This window comes from Oculina patagonica, chromosome 11 (genome assembly GCF_052425735.1).
Source record: "Oculina patagonica isolate OP01 chromosome 11, crgOcupat, whole genome shotgun sequence".
NCBI classification, from domain to species: Eukaryota; Metazoa; Cnidaria; class Anthozoa; order Scleractinia; family Oculinidae; genus Oculina; species Oculina patagonica.
The window spans coordinates 15,169,808-15,187,867 of NC_135768.1; the positions used below are offsets into that span (position 1 = coordinate 15,169,808).

General features: G+C 37.7%; 2 protein-coding genes across 2 annotated transcripts in view; one reads left to right on the forward strand and one right to left on the reverse strand.

Annotated features, from left to right (window-relative positions):
• Positions 1-18,060, forward strand: part of LOC144630352 (flagellum-associated coiled-coil domain-containing protein 1-like) — a 40,184-nt gene that overhangs the window by 13,553 nt on the left and 8,571 nt on the right. Inside the window, exons 4-12 of the mRNA XM_078488711.1 lie at positions 11,026-11,133; positions 11,407-11,423; positions 12,914-12,934; positions 13,691-13,784; positions 14,878-14,939; positions 15,268-15,328; positions 16,599-16,635; positions 17,464-17,516; positions 17,796-17,840. Coding sequence (XP_078344837.1) covers positions 11,026-11,133; positions 11,407-11,423; positions 12,914-12,934; positions 13,691-13,784; positions 14,878-14,939; positions 15,268-15,328; positions 16,599-16,635; positions 17,464-17,516; positions 17,796-17,840 — 498 coding nt within the window. The remainder of the gene's footprint in view (positions 1-11,025; positions 11,134-11,406; positions 11,424-12,913; positions 12,935-13,690; positions 13,785-14,877; positions 14,940-15,267; positions 15,329-16,598; positions 16,636-17,463; positions 17,517-17,795; positions 17,841-18,060) is intronic.
• LOC144630863 (uncharacterized) lies at positions 745-5,115 on the reverse strand. The gene is made up of 4 exons (XM_078489236.1): positions 4,972-5,115; positions 2,158-2,855; positions 1,868-1,877; positions 745-1,086 (listed from the first exon to the last, which is right to left on the reverse strand). The coding sequence occupies exons 1-4, from the start codon at positions 5,113-5,115 to the stop codon at positions 745-747; spliced, it is 1,194 nt and encodes a 397-aa protein (XP_078345362.1).

Genomic DNA, 18,060 nt, shown 5'->3' on the forward strand with positions numbered 1-18,060 from the left:
CCAAGCCAACCGTTGAAACTGCAGCAACGGTTAACATAAACTGTTGGATGTCAGGGACTTTCCACATTTTATTATAAAATGATGAAAAAATATTTAATTGAAAGTTTATTAATCCATCGGACGAATTCCTCTTTTTGGTTGCGGAATTTTCGATGATGCGCTGATTCGCTGCCGCTCTGCAGGAGCCTCTTGAGCTGGCTCGGGTTCTGGTGCCGTGCCTTTGGCTGGGTGGGTTTTGCTCTTGATAAAGGCTTTGATGTCTTCGCGTTTGACATAAGTTGTAATAATTGCAACGCCAATACTCATCAAAGAGATCCATTGATTTGTGCTTAGACCGCTGGATTCCGGCGGAGACTCGGTCGGAGCTGGTTCCGTTACGGGTGGAGTTACATTTCGCTTAGCAGCCGCAGATTTCTTTTCCTTTTCTTTTGCAATTATGGCAGCGGCCTCGACAGCAGCTTTTTTCTGTGCTTCACGAGCCTGTTTTGTTTTTTCAGCTGCAAGCTTGCCAGCAGCCACTCGCTTTGGATTTTTGGCAGGTTTTGTTGCAGGAGTTGTTGAAGTGACTTGTGGAACGTTTTCTTGAACAACTGCAGGTTCGCTCGGTATTTGTGTTTTAGGGTCCGCCATTTATTAGAAAAAATAATATATTTAAATGAAAAATGCTTAGCAAACTTTTTTGGTCAGCATTTAATGAGCATTGTTCAGTAATTACTTAGCATTTTCTTAGCATTGCTTAGTAATTTACTCAGGAAGATCTTTATGCTCGCTTTCTAGAGTCGCTTGTGGTGCTGTGCTGTAATCAATGTGCTTTGCCGTTATCAAAGCAACAGAAGCTGGAGCAAGAAACTTGCCATATTTGAAAGACAAACCGCCGACAAGATTGGAAAGCTCGTTGTTGACGATGTAGTCATTTTTAAGCTCTTTTTGCAAAGCTTCAATATTTTTTAAGGGCACGAACAGACTTGCGGCTTTCGTAAAAAGAGTGAGCGCGCTGTCGATAAGATTTTCTGTGGTCTTGGCCCCAACATACGCTTCGTACCTCTTGAAGTACTTTTCGACGTCTTTGTCGGTCAAGCGCTTTACCTGATCGTGAGTTAGCTGCACACCGATTGCTTCTTTAGACTTGCCTGTTGAAACAAGTCTTGCAAGCTGTTCACGTAAAGCTGGAATGTCAGGTCCCGCTGCTTGCATCTCTGACGAGTCGCTTAGCGACACTGGTTCAGGTTCAAGCAATTCCATTACGGACGTTTCTAACATAATTCGTTCACTTGCAGTGATATCGGTGGAAGTTGCGAACGGGTCAGCCATTTATTACTCTAAAAAATATGTTCAATAAAAAAATTCTGTGCCGTAAGGGTGGCGATGAGAAATAACAAGATGCGAAAACTTATTTTTTTTCAGCTTTGAAATGACTTCTTTGTAATCTTCATGGGAAAGTTCGCCAGCGTAATCCTCAAAGATTGCCTTCGTGGTCTTGGCAGAGGGGGTGTAAAAGAAAACGATTGCCGCAACATTTTCGCGGAATGAGGCTGTTATGCTTGTCATTTTTTGAGTCAGCACCCATATGCTCAAGCCTGCGTGGCGAGCAGAGAAAGCAAGATTCACCAACTCCCCCGTTCGCCCTTTCACATCTTTAGAAGCAGCGCAGTCGTCGAGGATTATAAGCGTGTTCGCACCCTCAAAAAGAAATCTTGAAAGCTTTAACCAAGATTCAACCTCGTGCTGCTCGCAAATGAAAACAAAAAATCGAAGATCTTCCTCAGCAAAGCGATAATAAGTCTTGTTGTGCGCGAAAGTCGGGCAGATGAGCACGATATAGTCAAACTTGCCGCGGAAAGGGCCACAAAGCTGATTGACCACGTACCTTGTTTTTCCTGAGTTTGTTGGTCCAACAATGAGGGCGTTAAAGGGTATATTGGCAGGATCCATTTCAGAACTTCGTTCTTATATTATAAAAGCACAGATTCTAACTGCCTGCCAATTATATTCATTTGGGCGTCGCTGATTACGTAAATGTGGCAGTTCAAATTACCTGAGCCGCTTGTTTTCCTCTCTAGCTCAAGCTGGACACCGTCCTTTGTGTTCACAAGGCGCTTGCCGCTTCCGTGCATCGAGTGGTCAGCCATGGAACGCAGATCAATCAGAAGGCCGAACTTGTCTTCTGTGTAAAACTTTTGCAGGGTCATGTGCTGCGTTTTATTTTTTTCTTTCATGTAGAATCTTTTAACTTCTTCCCATATGTCCATTCCTTCGATGCCGTTGTTGTACAGCATGTTTGGCGAGCCGTTGACAGTGACGCTTACTTTTGTAAGGTCTGGGTTAATGTACTTTTCCGAGATCCTTGCACCTTTGGCATATTGCTCTATAAAAAGTAGCAAGATACCTTTTAGGGACCTCCTCTGAGGGTTGACCTTAAGATTCAGACGTGTGTCGGATCCTTTTGCAAAAGTAACAACTTCGGCACGCTGGATGTGGTCGTAAGCGAACTCTTTGCCGCCCGAGTAAGCGCTGAACGCCTCATCTGCAATTTCCTTGCTTCTTATCATCTCGTACTCCAGCTGGATGTTTGTCAGCTTGTATTTCAGTTTTGTTGCATCTGAGCCTCTTACAACATGTTCGGCTGCCGCGAGCTTCAGTTCGAACACAAGATCGTTGTATAGTGCCTGTGGATAAAATGCTCCGTGGTCAGTTAGAATCTGGTGATCCAGACGGATGCGGTATTTATTTCCATATAGCTCATTCAGCTTTTTTTCTGCTTCGACTCCTGAAGTTTTCTTATCGCCAGCATTTGAGCGAATTTTGTTGAGGTCCTCGCTCTGAATTCCCTCTGGCACCCTGTCGTCGCGCTCCTCCTGCGAAAGGAAAAAATCCTCAAATATTTTGTAGATGTCATAGCCCACCGTGTCCTGCATGACGGTGCCTTCGTACTTTACAACAAACTTGTCGACCAGAGCTCGGCTGACGTTGTCAACCAGAAAGTTGTTGGCATGGCCTCCGCTCAAGTCGATGTTGAAGCGCAGCGCCAGCGAGCCAGGCACAATGACCTCGTTTTCGTTCAGCTTTGGCACTGAAACATACAACGTTTCCTCTGGATTGGCTTCAGTGCGGTCAAAAGTGATTCGTTTTACAGCGCGCTCGGCTTTCAGTGCGCCGAGTATTTTCTCTGTGCGTCCCGGTCGAAGGTTGTCTTGAACAGCAGCCATCTCTCGATTGGTTTTATTGTTAAATTGAAAAGTTTAATTTGAAAATATATATAAATTACGTGATGGCAACAGGTGGTGGTGATTTTGGCTACGAGGACCCTGATTTGGACCGAGATCTTGACCACAACAGTGATAACGATGATGAAGAGGAACAAGAGGTCGGCACAACCCGACCATTTCAGCCCGGGTTGATATCCACACCCAAACAAAAAGGTGAAGAATATGAAATGCAAACAATGCAGCACGAACAGAGCGGGCTGCCAGACACATCCTACGAAGAAACACCATTGTTACCTAATTATGTCGAAGACATAGAAGAAAGACTAAGAAATTTAAGAAGGAACACAAATACTTCATTATTGGACATAAGAAACGTTTCTACTAATGTTACGAGTGACATTTTATCACCTGAAGATCAAGAAAAAGAAATACAAAATGTAAAAGATTTTATAAAGAAAAGGTACCAAAAAGTGGATTTTGGAAAACTTGGGCCAATTCGTTTTTCATCAAAAAAACCAATGGAAATTGTTGTGGCAGGTCCAAAGGGTGGTGAAACAAAGATAGTATTAGATGACGGAAGCGGTTTGCGTTCTGATTTCTTAAACAAAACTTTCGTTAAAAAAGCACTTGGTCCAAAAACCGAAACTCTGATTTCACAGGAAAAAGAAAAAATACAAAATGAACGCAAAAGATTAAGAGATGCCGAAAAACAACTTAAAGAAAGACAAAAAATTGAATTTGAAAAAGAAAAAGCCGCCCAAGAAGCGCAAGATCTGAGAATCAGAATCGAGCGAACAAAAGCCAAGATGGATCAACTTGGGTCAAATGTTGAAAATGAATCAGAATTGCGCAGACTTAAGCAACTGAAAAAAAATCTTGAAAAGGATTTTGAAAACGCAAAAACAGAAGTTGCTGCTCTTGAAAAACAAGCTAAGCAGAAAGAGAAAGATCAAACACGAGTCGACCAACTCAGGGCAAGCATTTCAGAAAAAAATACTGAAATAAGCACAATGCAAGAAAGGCTTAACGAAACAAAAACTTTTGATGAACTTCGTGAGCAAGAAGATGAGCTCAAGCGCCAAAACGAGGAAGACAAAAAAGTTATTGAAGATGAAAATGCCTCACCATCAGAAAAACAAGCGGCTGAAGACAGAGTTGCAGAAAGAACCGAGGAGCTCGCGCGTTTGCAAACGCAGATTGCAGAAAGAGAAAGAGCGCTTCCACTTCGTGAGAGGATCAAAGAAATCTTCAAAAAAAATGGCGTGACAGTTACAGCGATCTTTCTTGCTGCTGGTGTCACGATTGGTGCTGTTATTGGGGCCATTACAAACTCTTTGAAGGCTACCGGCAAAGCTTTGGGAAAAGGCCTGAAAGATGTTGGCTCAAAGGTTGCATCAGCTCTGCCAGGGCTCATTGGCTCGATTGTGAGCTTTCTTTTCAAAACCGCGGGTCAAGCCATCGGTTTTCTTGCTGAACACACCTGGCTGCTTATCCTTGCTGTGGTTGCTTTTCTTGTTGAAAAATACATCAAAAAGAGACGTTAACGCATAAGGGCGTAGAGCAAAGCTGCAGCTCCAACCGCGCCAACAGCGACAGTTGCTTTGTTTATTTCGTGTGTATCATTGACTTCGACCTTCGTCGCTTTTGCGCTTTGCGCGCTTTCAGCTTTAGCACCTTCTGTGCTCACTGGTGCCGTAGTTTTTTTTGTGTCCCTTTGTGACTCCTTGTGTATAGGATTTGAAGGGTGGCTGTTTGGTGGGTTTACCTTTGATGGTCCTCCGGCCATCAGTTTAAGAGCTGCTTTTTTTGTTGATTTATTAACATCATTATTCAATCCTATTTTCATTCCTGCTACAGCCTGCTTCAGCTGATTGTTGTAGCCGACAACGCTTTCTGTGTTTATCACCATACTACCCGGCATCAGCCAGGCACCAGGGCAGACAGCAAGGTTAAGCCGAACCTTCGCTTCATCGATAGAAAGTTGGTATCTTTGAACTGACTTTGCCAGATCTGGTTGCCTTATAGCGTCTTCAACCAACACGAGGAACTCACTTTGAGCCTCCTTTGCGCGGCCGCCTGTGCCAAGTATGCTACTTCGAACGTTGACCTGCGAACCCAGAATACAGTAGACAAAAGCCTCTATCGACTGGTTTACTCTCGACAAACCTGCCTGAGTCAGCCCTTCTGCGGCGTTAGGACAAAACCAGTCTGCCTGTGCATATGCAGCGTCGTCTGGCTCGATATATTGAATTAAGTTACCCTTGCTTGCAGCTCCCCCTTCGTCCGAAAATTTATCGTAATCGGGGTATTTTGCTCCAGAATTTTTTGGTCCAATGTTAGTAAACCAGATATAAACATCACCAAGCCCATGATTGGCGCCTCTTGTGAAACGAAAATCGCTTGACGGGTCGACACCGAACTCAGCGCATATTCTTTTATACGAAGCCACGTCGTACTTGTTGTCGAACTGGCTAAACGTTGGGTCGCCTGGCAAGGCGCTTACGCTCTGAATTCCGCCCATCTGAAACAATATTCGCCTTATTGTAAAATAAACGTGAAAAAGGTAAAAATTACGCACAACAGGTGGCAAACTGAGAGCTGAGTGTTCTTCATCAAAAATTTCACGACTTATCCCACTGCCTGTTGTCGCGCACCAGACAGCAAAGTTAAGTTGTTGAGGCCAGTAGCCAATATTTGGGCTAGCAAGCCACCTTTTTGACTCTTTTCCTGATGAATGCTTCAGTTTTGTTTTTTGAAAAATCTCTCTTAATTTCGTTGTGAAATATTGATCTGGTGTGACGTAGATGTTTATTTTGCTGTTAAATATTTTTTTCAAACTCGGTGCGGCTTCGTGAAATCCAACCGCGGGAATTGGTAAAGATGCGCCTTTTGCGCCGCTTGGTGACAGCTGTTGTGGAAAACCTCCAGCGCTTTGCGCAACACCGAGTGCATTTTTCATCTCTGAGCTCCAATATTTGCTGTCAGAGCCAAAAACATTTATCAAATGGCCTTGCCCTGCCTTGTAATAAATGTCTGCCGTTGCTGTGTGGTTGTACGCGAACTCAACCTGTGCTTTAAATTTTGTTCGGTCAGCGTTTGGATATTTTGCAAGAAAAGGTTTCCATGCATTGTCTTTTGCCGCTTCAGAAATTTTAGTTGCTTCTGGGGTTTTCATCCACTTCATAAAATCTCTTTCTTTTGAATCAAGAAAAATTGATTGAGAAATGTCATCAGCTCTCGGAATAGGCGGAGCCATTTTATATTAAAGATTTATTTTTCAAAAGATAATTATAAAGATGGTTGTGCTCACTGTCACCACAACAGAAAATCCTCACACTGTTTATTTTGACCAGCCTATTCCAAAACCAAGCTATATCCGGCTTTTAAGTTGTTCTCTTTACAACAGCTGGAATAGTTTGGAAAAGGATGGAATAGTTTTTTATAAACAAGCGAACAAGGAAGAGAAGGCGCGTTATATACGGCAAGGAAACTACTCACTCGATGACATTGGAAGTATTTTTGAAAAAGGATTTCCAGAGAAAAACATGTTTTCTGTAACAAAAGGCATTACAGGTCGTTCTTTGATAATAAGAGCAAAAGAGCCCAATTTAAAAACTATTGGACTAAATGAAAGTCTTATTAAGTTCTTTAATTTGCCTGGGTTTGAGAATCACGCAAGCATTGAAAAAGAATATTTTGAAACATTTGAGATAAATAATGTTTCAAATCCTAAAAATTACTTTATCGACTGTGACCTTATCGACAAGCAACAAAGCTTGCTAAATGGTAAGCCAACAAGCCTTTTAGCGTTTTTTGACATACGTGGAAAACCGTATGAAAAAGTTTGTTACCAAAATACACATCTTAACGTCTTGCGCGACGTTTCTGCTGAAGAAAATGTATCATCTCTGACTCTTTCGATTAGAGATGAAAATGGAAACCCATTCGATTTTAACGGCACAAATCTTACATATGAGCTGGAATTAAATTAAATTAAATACAAAAATAAAATTTTATGTATACGACCATGTCATCTGCTAATGTTCTCCCGAGTGCCCCTGATTATGGTGTTAGCGAAGAAAACAGCGTAAAACACGCGGAAACCCAAACTTTATATCCTGTTCTGCCGCAACAGAATGACTTCCGTTTGCAAAAAGCGAATGAAGTTTTGAAATATTTAAGCGAAGAAGTTGACCACTATCGGCTGGTTGCAAAAAAATACAAGCGAACAAAGACAATTATCAACTACGCTTGCTTCATTGCTGGTGGCGTTTCTGGTGCCCTTTCAGCAGGGGGGGTTGGTGCTGCAATGACAGGGATTGGCTTACCTGCGGCTCTTCCGATTGGCATAGTCGCTGCTACGTTCGGTGCCAGCGCTGCAGTTTTAACCGGTTTTTACAAAAAACTCGAGCCCAAACTTATTAAGCACTGCAAAATCATGGCCCTTGCCATGTCAAAGTTTGATACCGTCAACCGAATTCTTTCCAAATCTCTTGTTGACGGCAAAATAACAGATGCTGAGTTTCAGAGCGTTCTTAATGAGAAAGAGAGTTATGAGATTCAAAAACAAATATTTCGTAAGGGCACACTTCCAAAAGAAAGTAAAAAGCAAAGAAGTCCTGACATTGAACGGCTGAGACAGGAGATAAAAAAACAAGAACTGCAGAAATTAAAAAAACGTCTTGCAGCCGAGTCGAAATCAGATTTGAGAAAATAAACACTGGATTTAATCTGAGTGTTCAAAAAAATAAAATTAACGCATGACACAAATCGTGACATTGTGTTACACACAGCGTGACATTGTGTGACACAGAGCGTTACAGTCACGCGTGACGTTGCGTGACAGGTCAAACGAAAGGGCAAAACCCTGGTCGGGGGGTGCTCGTTGGCTGTTTCTTGCCTAGCCCCGGCTAGGACTTTTTCCCCGCCGCTGACAAGGCGGCTGTCCCGCATTTTTACCTCTGCCGAGGTTTGAAATCCCGAGGAATTTCTGAGCACCCCCACGTTATCAGTAGGGCCGAGGCGGGTTCACCCAGGGGTATCTCCCACTGAAAGGAGTCCCCCTATACCCCGTAATTCACCATCCGCACAAGCCATTATAACAGGATTCAAGTGGTTGGCCATCCACTACCTCCCTTGACTTCACCAGAATTTGTGAACTAACAAAAAGTTACGGCCGCGTTAACTTATATATAGTTCACTTTGTCACGTTTTTCACTTGTGGTACCATCTTTGTGCCAATAAACACATACGCATGCGCTTTGAAAATCAAGTAAGAAATACTTTTTATATATAACCAGATCGTGCCAAGGTCTTCGGCAAAAACAATGTTGGTTACGTTCCATGCTTTTTTTTTTTGCCAGTTATCAAAGAACTTTCTTCTCTTTCTTGAACGAAATAAGACAAACAAATGTATTTTGTTATTGCACAATACAACTTAATATCGGCATTTCGTCCGCTAAATCGCCAATGCTTAATGCTATTTTAGCGGCGCTTCGTTTGCTTTCTATAAATTTGTCTCTTTCTGTGCCATGTATGCTGTTGCCATAAAGAGTTTATATAAAAGCATAGGTTTTATTTTTATCAAGAAAACTGCCAATGTAAACTAAATTATTGAACTGGCGTTTATGTTAATGATTCCGTCACACAAGATCGCCCACGAATGAAAAACACAAAACATTATCAATATTATTGCTGTCTTCAATGCGGTTTTCTTTATTTCGCCGAGCTTTTACGCCTGCTTGGGAAAAAATATCAGAAGATTAACACCGTTGAGGCGATGTAAAAAGAAAAACAGAATAAATCACATTCGATTGATGCTGCTACCGTCTTAAAATATTTCACATAAAAAAAAAAAATTAAATTACGCAATGGGGGTTTTCCGTTTCTTGTCAGCAATACACCCACGCAATATAAATAAAGGTCAAACAATGACTTCCTGTGTTACTGCAATAATTTATGCACTCACCGGAGCGTGCAAGTCTTGTTTAGCTTTGTTTAAATGTCGCGATTTGTGCGTGCCGCTCGCGATTTTTGTACACACATATAAGGTGGCGCTTTTGGTCACTAATCGCGACAAGGAGCGAGGCGAGCCATGGCGAGCCGAGCGAGTTGTCGCGATTTGTGCCAAAAGCGCCACCTTATATGTGTGTTGGGACGGTTCGAAATATTAAACGACCAAGCGCGCGTTGTTACAGCAGAGATGAGTAGCCGGCACGCTGGCTTCGACCATAGTACAACACTCGAGAGTGCGGCCCGCTTGAGCAATTTTATTCTCGAGGAATCATTCAAGCGACAAGCTCATTATTTTTCTCGACTCGAGACTCGACTCGAGACTCGAAACTCGAAATTTTCGAGTTTCGAGGATCGAGTCTCGAGGCTCGAAGGACTGTCAACTTACATTTGAGCGGTACTGTACATGACTCGGCATAATTACTGTTTTGCCAGCACAGACCAGAGGGTTGGGTCCTGGTTTGTGGTACAGAGTGTATAGTGGGATTTGAGTTTGAAAATTATAGGTGGCTGTTAGGAAGGTGAGACATTCTACGGTCAGCCTTCGCCACGTTTTGGTCAATGTTTGGTTTTATTTTTATTTCCTTTGTCATCCGTGGATGTACATGTACATGTAGGGTTACGCTTCGTTTTGTTTAAGTATTATGGTTCTGCTATTATAATGGTATCTGTATGATCATATATTTCGAGAAGTATTTGTTTACAGCATGTTAGATAAGAATACCTTAAAAACCCAAGGGTAACGCCACTGCCTTGGTCGGGGGCACACGTTTCCCGTTTTCTCCACTTGCTGGTTTTTAGGGGTTTTTGTGTCTGGCTCTGGTGCACTTGCAGTTCGTTGTTGTTCAGTTTCTGTTTGTATTCTGTCCGCGGTATTTTGTCGAAGTCTCTGTAATTGTGCAGTTCGTAGTTGTTCAGTTTCTGTTTGTATTCTGTCTGCTGTATTTTGTCGAAGTCTCTGTAATCGTGCAGTTCGTTGTTGTTCAGTTTCTGTTTGTATTCTGTCTGCTGTATTTTGTTGAAGTCTCTGTAATCGTGCAGTTCGTTGTTGTTCAGTTTCTGTTTGTATTCTATCCGCGGTATTTTGTCGAAGTCTCTGTAATCGTGCAGTTCGTTGTTGTTCAGTTTCTGTTTGTATTCTGTCTGCTGTATTTTGTCGAAGTCTCTGTAATCGTGCAGTTCGTTGTTGTTCAGTTTCTGTTTATATTCTGTCTGCTGTATTTTGTCGAAGTCTCTGTAATCGTGCAGTTCGTTGTTGTTCAGTTTCTGTTTGTATTCTGTCTGCTGTATTTTGTTGAAGTCTCTGTAATCGTGCAGTTCGTTGTTGTTCAGTTTCTGTTTCTATTCTGTCTGCTGGATTTTGTCCGTTACTAGGCAACAATAACCCAGAGCTTCGCGAGGCCCTACGAGTCACATATTACTAGTAGTTTGTAATTTCTTGTATTATCCGTTGAATTTGAATAAACAGGATGGTGGCTGGGCTGGCCAATGCACCCAATTTATAACTGTGTAGTGGAAGCAAAACATAATTATGTCAGTTTGAATAGTCAGTCATGTGCTGCAATTTCAGCTTTTTGAAAAACTCCCTTGTGCAAATTAACTCCAAATTGAACTCGAAAATGAATGATTACCTATACTAACATATTTTTAACAAAAAAAAAAATCAGTCACAGAGGGTAGCTAAAGGCATTTATTTTTAACTTAAAAATGTAAGGTGGAAATTTCAATCAGCTTAATTTATAGTTACAGTTGTAGACTGTATAAACTGGGGAGTCTAATGACATTGTACCAATTATATTTCAAACAGGATAATATGACAAATATAACATTAGCACCAGGTTATGTGTTGTCAAGAAGTAAAGAAAAGATTAATGTTACAATAACAGATGACTTCTTCAGGGAAGGTACCACAAAGGTAACTAATGAAATTAAAAGTTTTTGTTATTAATTTAGAATAATTTATGTGCAGCTATATAGCAAAATTTAGCCTGGGTAAACAGAGATTGTTTTGTGCTACACTAAGGGTAGGCTGATGTTGGTTTTGTGTAACAAATAATTTGATTGTTGTTGTTTAAAAATGATTTGAAAAAGTGTGAAGAATAAAAAAGAAAATAATTTATATAATAACCAAATTAAAGATTAATTGGTATTGTTTTGACATACTCTTTTGATTCTTTTGTTTCGTTAGGCAAAGACAAGAAAAAAGTAAGTGAAAAAATGATACATATGTACATGTATAAGATTTAACTAAAGTTGCACGTATATTAAGATTAACCATTTTTAAAACATTAATTTAATATTCTTCATTAAAATAACTGATACATTACATAAAATACATTTAAAATGGATGTAATACAATTAACAAGATTAAAGATACTGCATGTACATATGTCATACATTCTAAATGTATGACAAATCTAAAAGTTCCAAATATGACATATCAAAAAGTTCCAAATGATGAAACTGTTAGCAAAAGGTAATATCTCCTCTATATACATGTAATAAACTAATAAAATAATATTAAATAAATATAATTGATATCTATTAACAACATAACACACTAACATGATAACTTAAACTTACAGTGTAGAAAAGTCCACATGTTAACAGCATGGGCATGCAAATTTAAAATTTTGAAACATAATTAGGATAGTGATTTTAATAATAACTATGATAATAAAAATTAATAATAATAATAATAATAATAATAATAATAATAATTAGTACATGTAGTATTATAACAATGGATAGTAATAAATCTGGAGCAAAGGAAAATACATATATCAAACTAGTTTGACATCATTTCGACCTGTAATAATTAAACATTAAAAGGTTGATGTGCCTAATTAGATATTCAAAGATATTAAAGAAAGCAAAGAAAAATAAAGACATTGAAAGCACTTCACTGATGCAGTATTATCTGCCCCATTTGATCAGGTTAGTGAAAACTTAATAAATGAACAAATGAATAAATAAACCATAAAATTTTATGGATTGATAAAGTATTTGAAACATTTATTTATTTTTACTCAAGACTACAGCAAATAAAAAAGTACATTGTTAAAAATATTTTTTATATACTAGAATTTCTAAATTTAAAATTGTAATAAGTTTTGACATAATAAACACTGGGCCAATTTAAAAATACAATTATATATTTTGCACATTCATTTTAGCTCAGCTTTGATTTTGTTTTCATATAAAGTAGTCGAATGAAACCTTTAAATATAATTATTATATACCTGTTAATATAATTATATAGAATAATACATGGGTGCTAAAGAGTTAAACACGAAAAGAGAAATTCATATCTCCAAGCAACCAATGTATTATTTTGTTTATTCTATAAGTTACATATTAATAACAAAGTTTTTGGTAATTTTCCAAAGATTTCCGAACATTTTACGAAAATTTCCGAACATTACCAAAGATCACCGAAGTCTGGAAGACCCAAAGATGTTTCAACTATACACCATGTCAAACAATCAAGCATAATTAAAGTCATCAATATCACAGTAAAATAAATAAATATCACAGTATAATAAATCGTAATTTTACATGTGTTCAGCCATGTGTTTTTTTACATGTGTGAATAATACTCGGCTGGAAACCCTCTTAAAACAGTGCAGTTTATATAATAAATATTATTTTTTAATTATATATTTTTCATTTCGTTTCCTTTCTTTTTTTTCTAGATCACAGCCTCCTGATGAAAAGTAAGTAATCTTTTCAATAAATTTTCTCAGTTAGAGGTATTATAAACAGTAAAATATAGGTGAAAGCTTATCCCCCCTGTCACATACCCTTAGCAATTTGTATCAATTTACAGTTTTCTCATACATGTAGGTGGTAAAAACATTATCAGACTTGAAGACTGTCTTACCCAGAATCGAAGCACAACAAAATGACTCTTTGCTCATTAACATGCACACCCCATGTGATCTTGATATCAATGCCCTCAGAATAAAACTACTATGCCTCCCAAATTATTACTGTTTGATTTTTCTGAATAAACAGAAGAACCGCGGTAACTCAAACTCTGAAGGGAAAAAAAAAAAAGTTCGAGTTAGAAGCAAAATTCCAAGTTATAATGATAGTGTACTGATAGTACTTCGGTATACAGTACAGTCAAATTAAATTAGCGTCAGAAACTCTACACATATGATAAGAGGGAAAATGGCCAAAATATCTTTCGTTTATTCGAGGGCAGTGGCGAGTGCAAGAATGAATCGTGTAATGACCCATGATCAAGGGAATTAGTTTTTAGCGGGGTTTTAAGTCACCGAGTTCGAGAACCGAGTAATATGACTGAAAGTTAGTTCAAATCCAAGGGAAATGGAAGTTAGTTCGGCGTGATTCGAGACGAGTTACCGGGGTTCTACTGTACATGTAATTTGATTGGTTTAATGTGTGTGGTGGCATTTTTCCTTCTAGTAGTCATATGATTTTTATTTTGTTATGAAATAACACAGGGACCTAGTTATTCAACAACTCCGTCAGCAGATTGATGATTTGACATTAATTTTGGAAGAAGAGAGATTAAACCACAAGATGAACCTCAGAAAGGTTATAAAAAAATAAATCATGTTTTTGTGATGTTTTATTACACTGTACATGTCTAAAACGGTCAGAGGGCGAATACATACATATTTGTATTAAGGAGTCTACAGTGACTTGACTAAGTTTTTAACTCTCCTCTGGGAGATTACCGGGATAAGGAGTCTACGGTACTGGCATTAATTTGAGAAAATGGCGACTCACTGGAAATTATAATAATAATAATAATAATAATTTTTTTAATTTTTTTTTAATAATCAATAACTTTATTTCACAATCATTAAAAAATGTACACACGTCGATAAAAAGATAAGATTGAAAATCAGCTGTAAAAAAGTCAATAAAAAATCTTTCAATAATAATTTTTTTTAATTGTCTATTTACAGAGTAATTAAAAATATATAATAGCGAAATATGAATAAAAAGTGATCGAAAGTAAAAACAAGAAAAAAAAAATATGAAAATTCGATAAAACTAAGTTAGGCGGGCGGTTGCGTTATCTTTTGCAATGTCTACATTGTTAGTCCCTGTGTTCTTCTTATGGATCCTGTGTTCTTCTTATGGATAATAATAATAATAGTAATAATAATAATAATAACAATAATAATAATAATAATAATAATAATAATAATAATAATAATAATAATAATAATAATAATATGGCTTCAAGGCTTTAAATACATGTAGTTTTTCTTTTGTTTTTCATTGCTACTCGAGTACGCCAGATCACATCAAAACGCACAATGTAACCATTATGTTTCCTTTGCATTTTAAATCGCTCATTCCAATTTTAAACGCTTCTCAGATTTTATACCTTTTCTATATAACATATTTTGCTTTTCATTTTAACGTCTGTATATAGAACCATTTATGTAAATAGTTTTGCACCACAGACAATTATAACAGACGTTTTTTAATATAGTTTCTTTGATTATAATAATAATAATAATAATAATAATATGATAATAATAATATTAATAATAATAATAATAATAATAATAATAATAAAGATATATACATGTAGGCTGATGCATCATTCTACTTTATAAATTCACATTTCACTGGCTTTCAGCATTTAAGATTATTTTAACATTTGTTCTAGACCCAAGAAAACCACCGTCTTCACATTGAACAGATACATGAGGAACATAGAGAGCATATCAAGTAAGTTATTAGCTGATCAGCAAGAAATCAGATCAGTTTGAGACAAAAACATCTTTGTATATCGAAGGACTTTGAAGGCTTTGAACTTCGGTTTTCAAGTTCACAGACTTTTGAGTTGCATAAATATTAACCCTGACGGCTGTGTAACAAAGTTTGTACAGTGAATGCACATTATATATGCGGCGATATTTTATTCTTTGAACTTTGGTTTTCAAGTTCACAGTCTTTTAAAATGATATGTACATACGTATGAAACCTGTGTAAAAAAGTTTTTCGACGTACATTTTATACGTGGCGATATTTTTACATTTTCATCTTTTTTCAACAGATCGGTAGAAAATGATCATGACGAAGAAACAGAGAAGTTAAAGAACTCTTTTGACCAGAAGGTGATTTGATGCTAGTTGTGTTTATACTTCATTTTGGCGCTTGCTTCAATGTTTGCAGATGATTGATTTATCGCATCAACATTGAAATTGTACATGTACGTGCACGTAGTTCAGAGCAAGTTTTTGTTCTCATTAATCTTTAAGGCCTGGCTAAACTAGGAAACATTGTTGCGGAAACATTGTCCCTTGACATGTTTCCTAGGTGGCTTAATTAGCAAGAAGCAAGGAAAATGTTTTGCTGCCAGGCTGGCTAAACTAGGAAGCAATGTTCCAGCAACAAAGTGTCACGCATGCGCAAAAGCTAGTAAACATTCCTTCCATGGTGGCTAAACTGGGCAACATATGTTTTGGAACAAAATTTATGTCCGGGAAGCAAAAATCTTTTTTTTCTTTTTGAGAAACATTTTTTGTTTCTGTGAAGCAAATGTTTATCTGCAACAAATCTTTCCCGCGTGGCTAAACTGAGAAACATTTGCATCCCCAACAATGTTTCCTTGTTTAGCCAGGCCTTTAAACCCTTACAAACGTTTGATTCCGTGCATGAATAATCGACTAATAAGCCATGACCATGCAAATGCTAGTACATTACCGATGTTGTCCACGTTTCTTTTTGGCTTCAAGTGAAATTTTAGGGAAAAATTAAGTTGTCCTTTAAGGTATCAGGAAGGAAATTAGCGTTTTCATTCCAAGTGAAATGGTGCAAACCACAAGGTAACCCCAAAATTATTTTTCTAAGCTTATTGAATAAAGATTTATTTTGATTTTTTTTGATCATATGGACCATAATAAGCAACGTCAGATTTTTTGCAATTATGTGTTGCGCAACTTTAGGTTTATTTGTGAACAATACATGAGAGCCAAACTTTTATTGATTTGATCTACATATATTGTCTAAAAAACGGTGTCTCGATTTTTCTTTTCTTGCTCCATTATTTTTTATGATTTTTTAATTTAAAATGGCGTGTTTAGGGCTTCTTTAAGATTAAAAATTCATAAAAAAATTAATGGAGAGACGTTGCTTATTATGGTTTATATGATGTAAACAAAATCCACAATAACAATCTTTATTCAATAAGCTTTCAGAAAATATATACTTTATTGGGGTTACATTGATGGTTTGCACACAATCGACTTGGAACGAAAACGCCAATTTTCCTTCCGTGATACCTTAACGCTCTGGGGAGATTAAAAGGTAGTGATTTGCACACCTTGAAGCGCTTGCATGTCTTCATGATATGTTATAACCAACTTCGTTTTTTAACACCAACAGCTTCAGGACGAAAGAAGAACTGCTGAAGTAGAGAAAGGTACTCAATAAGAAATGTGCATGTTATTGGGTTTTTTTAAGGATTTACATAATTTTTTATAAACTTCGGTGAGATAAAGTGAGGTGAAGTGTGGTAATTATAACGCAAATTGTAAGACTCGTATTTATACTAGAGATGTCTCATATCCCATTCACACCTTTAAAACATAATTAGCTAAACTATTTTAAATAAAATGAACATCAGCAAAGGAAACTGAGAGGTTACTTGTGCTTTCATTGTGCTAAATTTAAAGTCGACATGCATCAGTTGGCAACTGCAACGAAGAAAACAATTTTAAAATGTGTTTAACTTTAACTGCTTCTTTAAACGTGTTTTAGCTTTGGTGTGAATGGGGTATAAGCAGTCTAGCATAAAATCGAGAAATGCCGTCTGTACGCGACTGTACATGCGACGTGGCTTGTCTCAAGACAAGCTTTGATGACATTAACGATGTCTACAAGTTTTCCAACGAGATGAACATACTGAATGAGTCTAAATTGGCTAGCTCACTTCCACCGAACTACAACTTTTCTAACCCGGGTGGCCTCCCCTTTTTGCCCCCCTCTTTTTTTTTTTTTTTTTTTTTTTTAAAAAAATACTTTCAACAGACTGGAAAAAAATGAAAACGTGCAGTATTTGTATCAAACGTTCATTGACCGGTATCTCTTGAAGAGAAAATAGAAGAAAGTCGTGTTATAGAAGACGTTACATGCGTCTAGTAAATAAAAAGAGCACACTTTGAGATACATGTACCGTAGTCTTTGTGCAAATTTAAGGGTTGGCCAGAGGATCTAAAATATAGTATTTTTTTTCCGCTTATCTCTACAGCCGGTCTCCAGGGCGAAATGGAGTGTCTTCAAGGAGCTTTTGAGGCTTATAAGGTCAGAATTAGAATTTACATTAAAACACCCGGGCTCAATTTTCGGGTTTAAATGTACATTGTAGCTTGTTGATGTTTTGATTGTTGCGAGTTTCGTTATGTAAGTTTAATCACCATTAAGTCGAAATCTTCCCAGAAGCTTGCGACCAATTGGCCGTACATATTTTTTAGACTGCAGTATATTCTGATTTTAGGCAAAGAGCATTAGTTAAAAGTAGAATGAAAAACTGTTCTTAAACTGAAATTCTTTGCTTATTTTTACACCGGCTGTTTTTCTCAGGAGACTGTGGCCACTGAAATGGACTATAAATGGCAGAGAAGAGTGGTAAGAATAACTTGAGTCTGTTAAGATTGGCTGCCTCGCTGTAAACTAGACAACTGTTAATTAAATAATTTCACCATGTAGTACTTAGTTGTTAATATTTCCATATATTAAGTTAATCGTGCCTTTACTTGCCAGTGGGAGGCGCGGTGGCCTAATGGTTAGTGCGCTGGACTCCGGATCGAGCGGTCGGGGTTCGAGCCTTGGCTGGGGTCACTGTGTT

What these genes read in the sequence shown, in the direction of transcription:
- LOC144630863 (XM_078489236.1), bottom strand. Translation starts at nt 5,115, where the DNA reads ATGGTGATAAACACAGAAAGCGTTGTCGGCTACAACAATCAGCTGAAG. An exon ending in TGGCCGGAGGACCATCAAAG is followed by an intron (nt 2,856 to 4,971) that starts GTAAACCCACCA and finishes TTCCTTTCGCAG; the next exon opens with GAGGAGCGCGACGACAGGGT.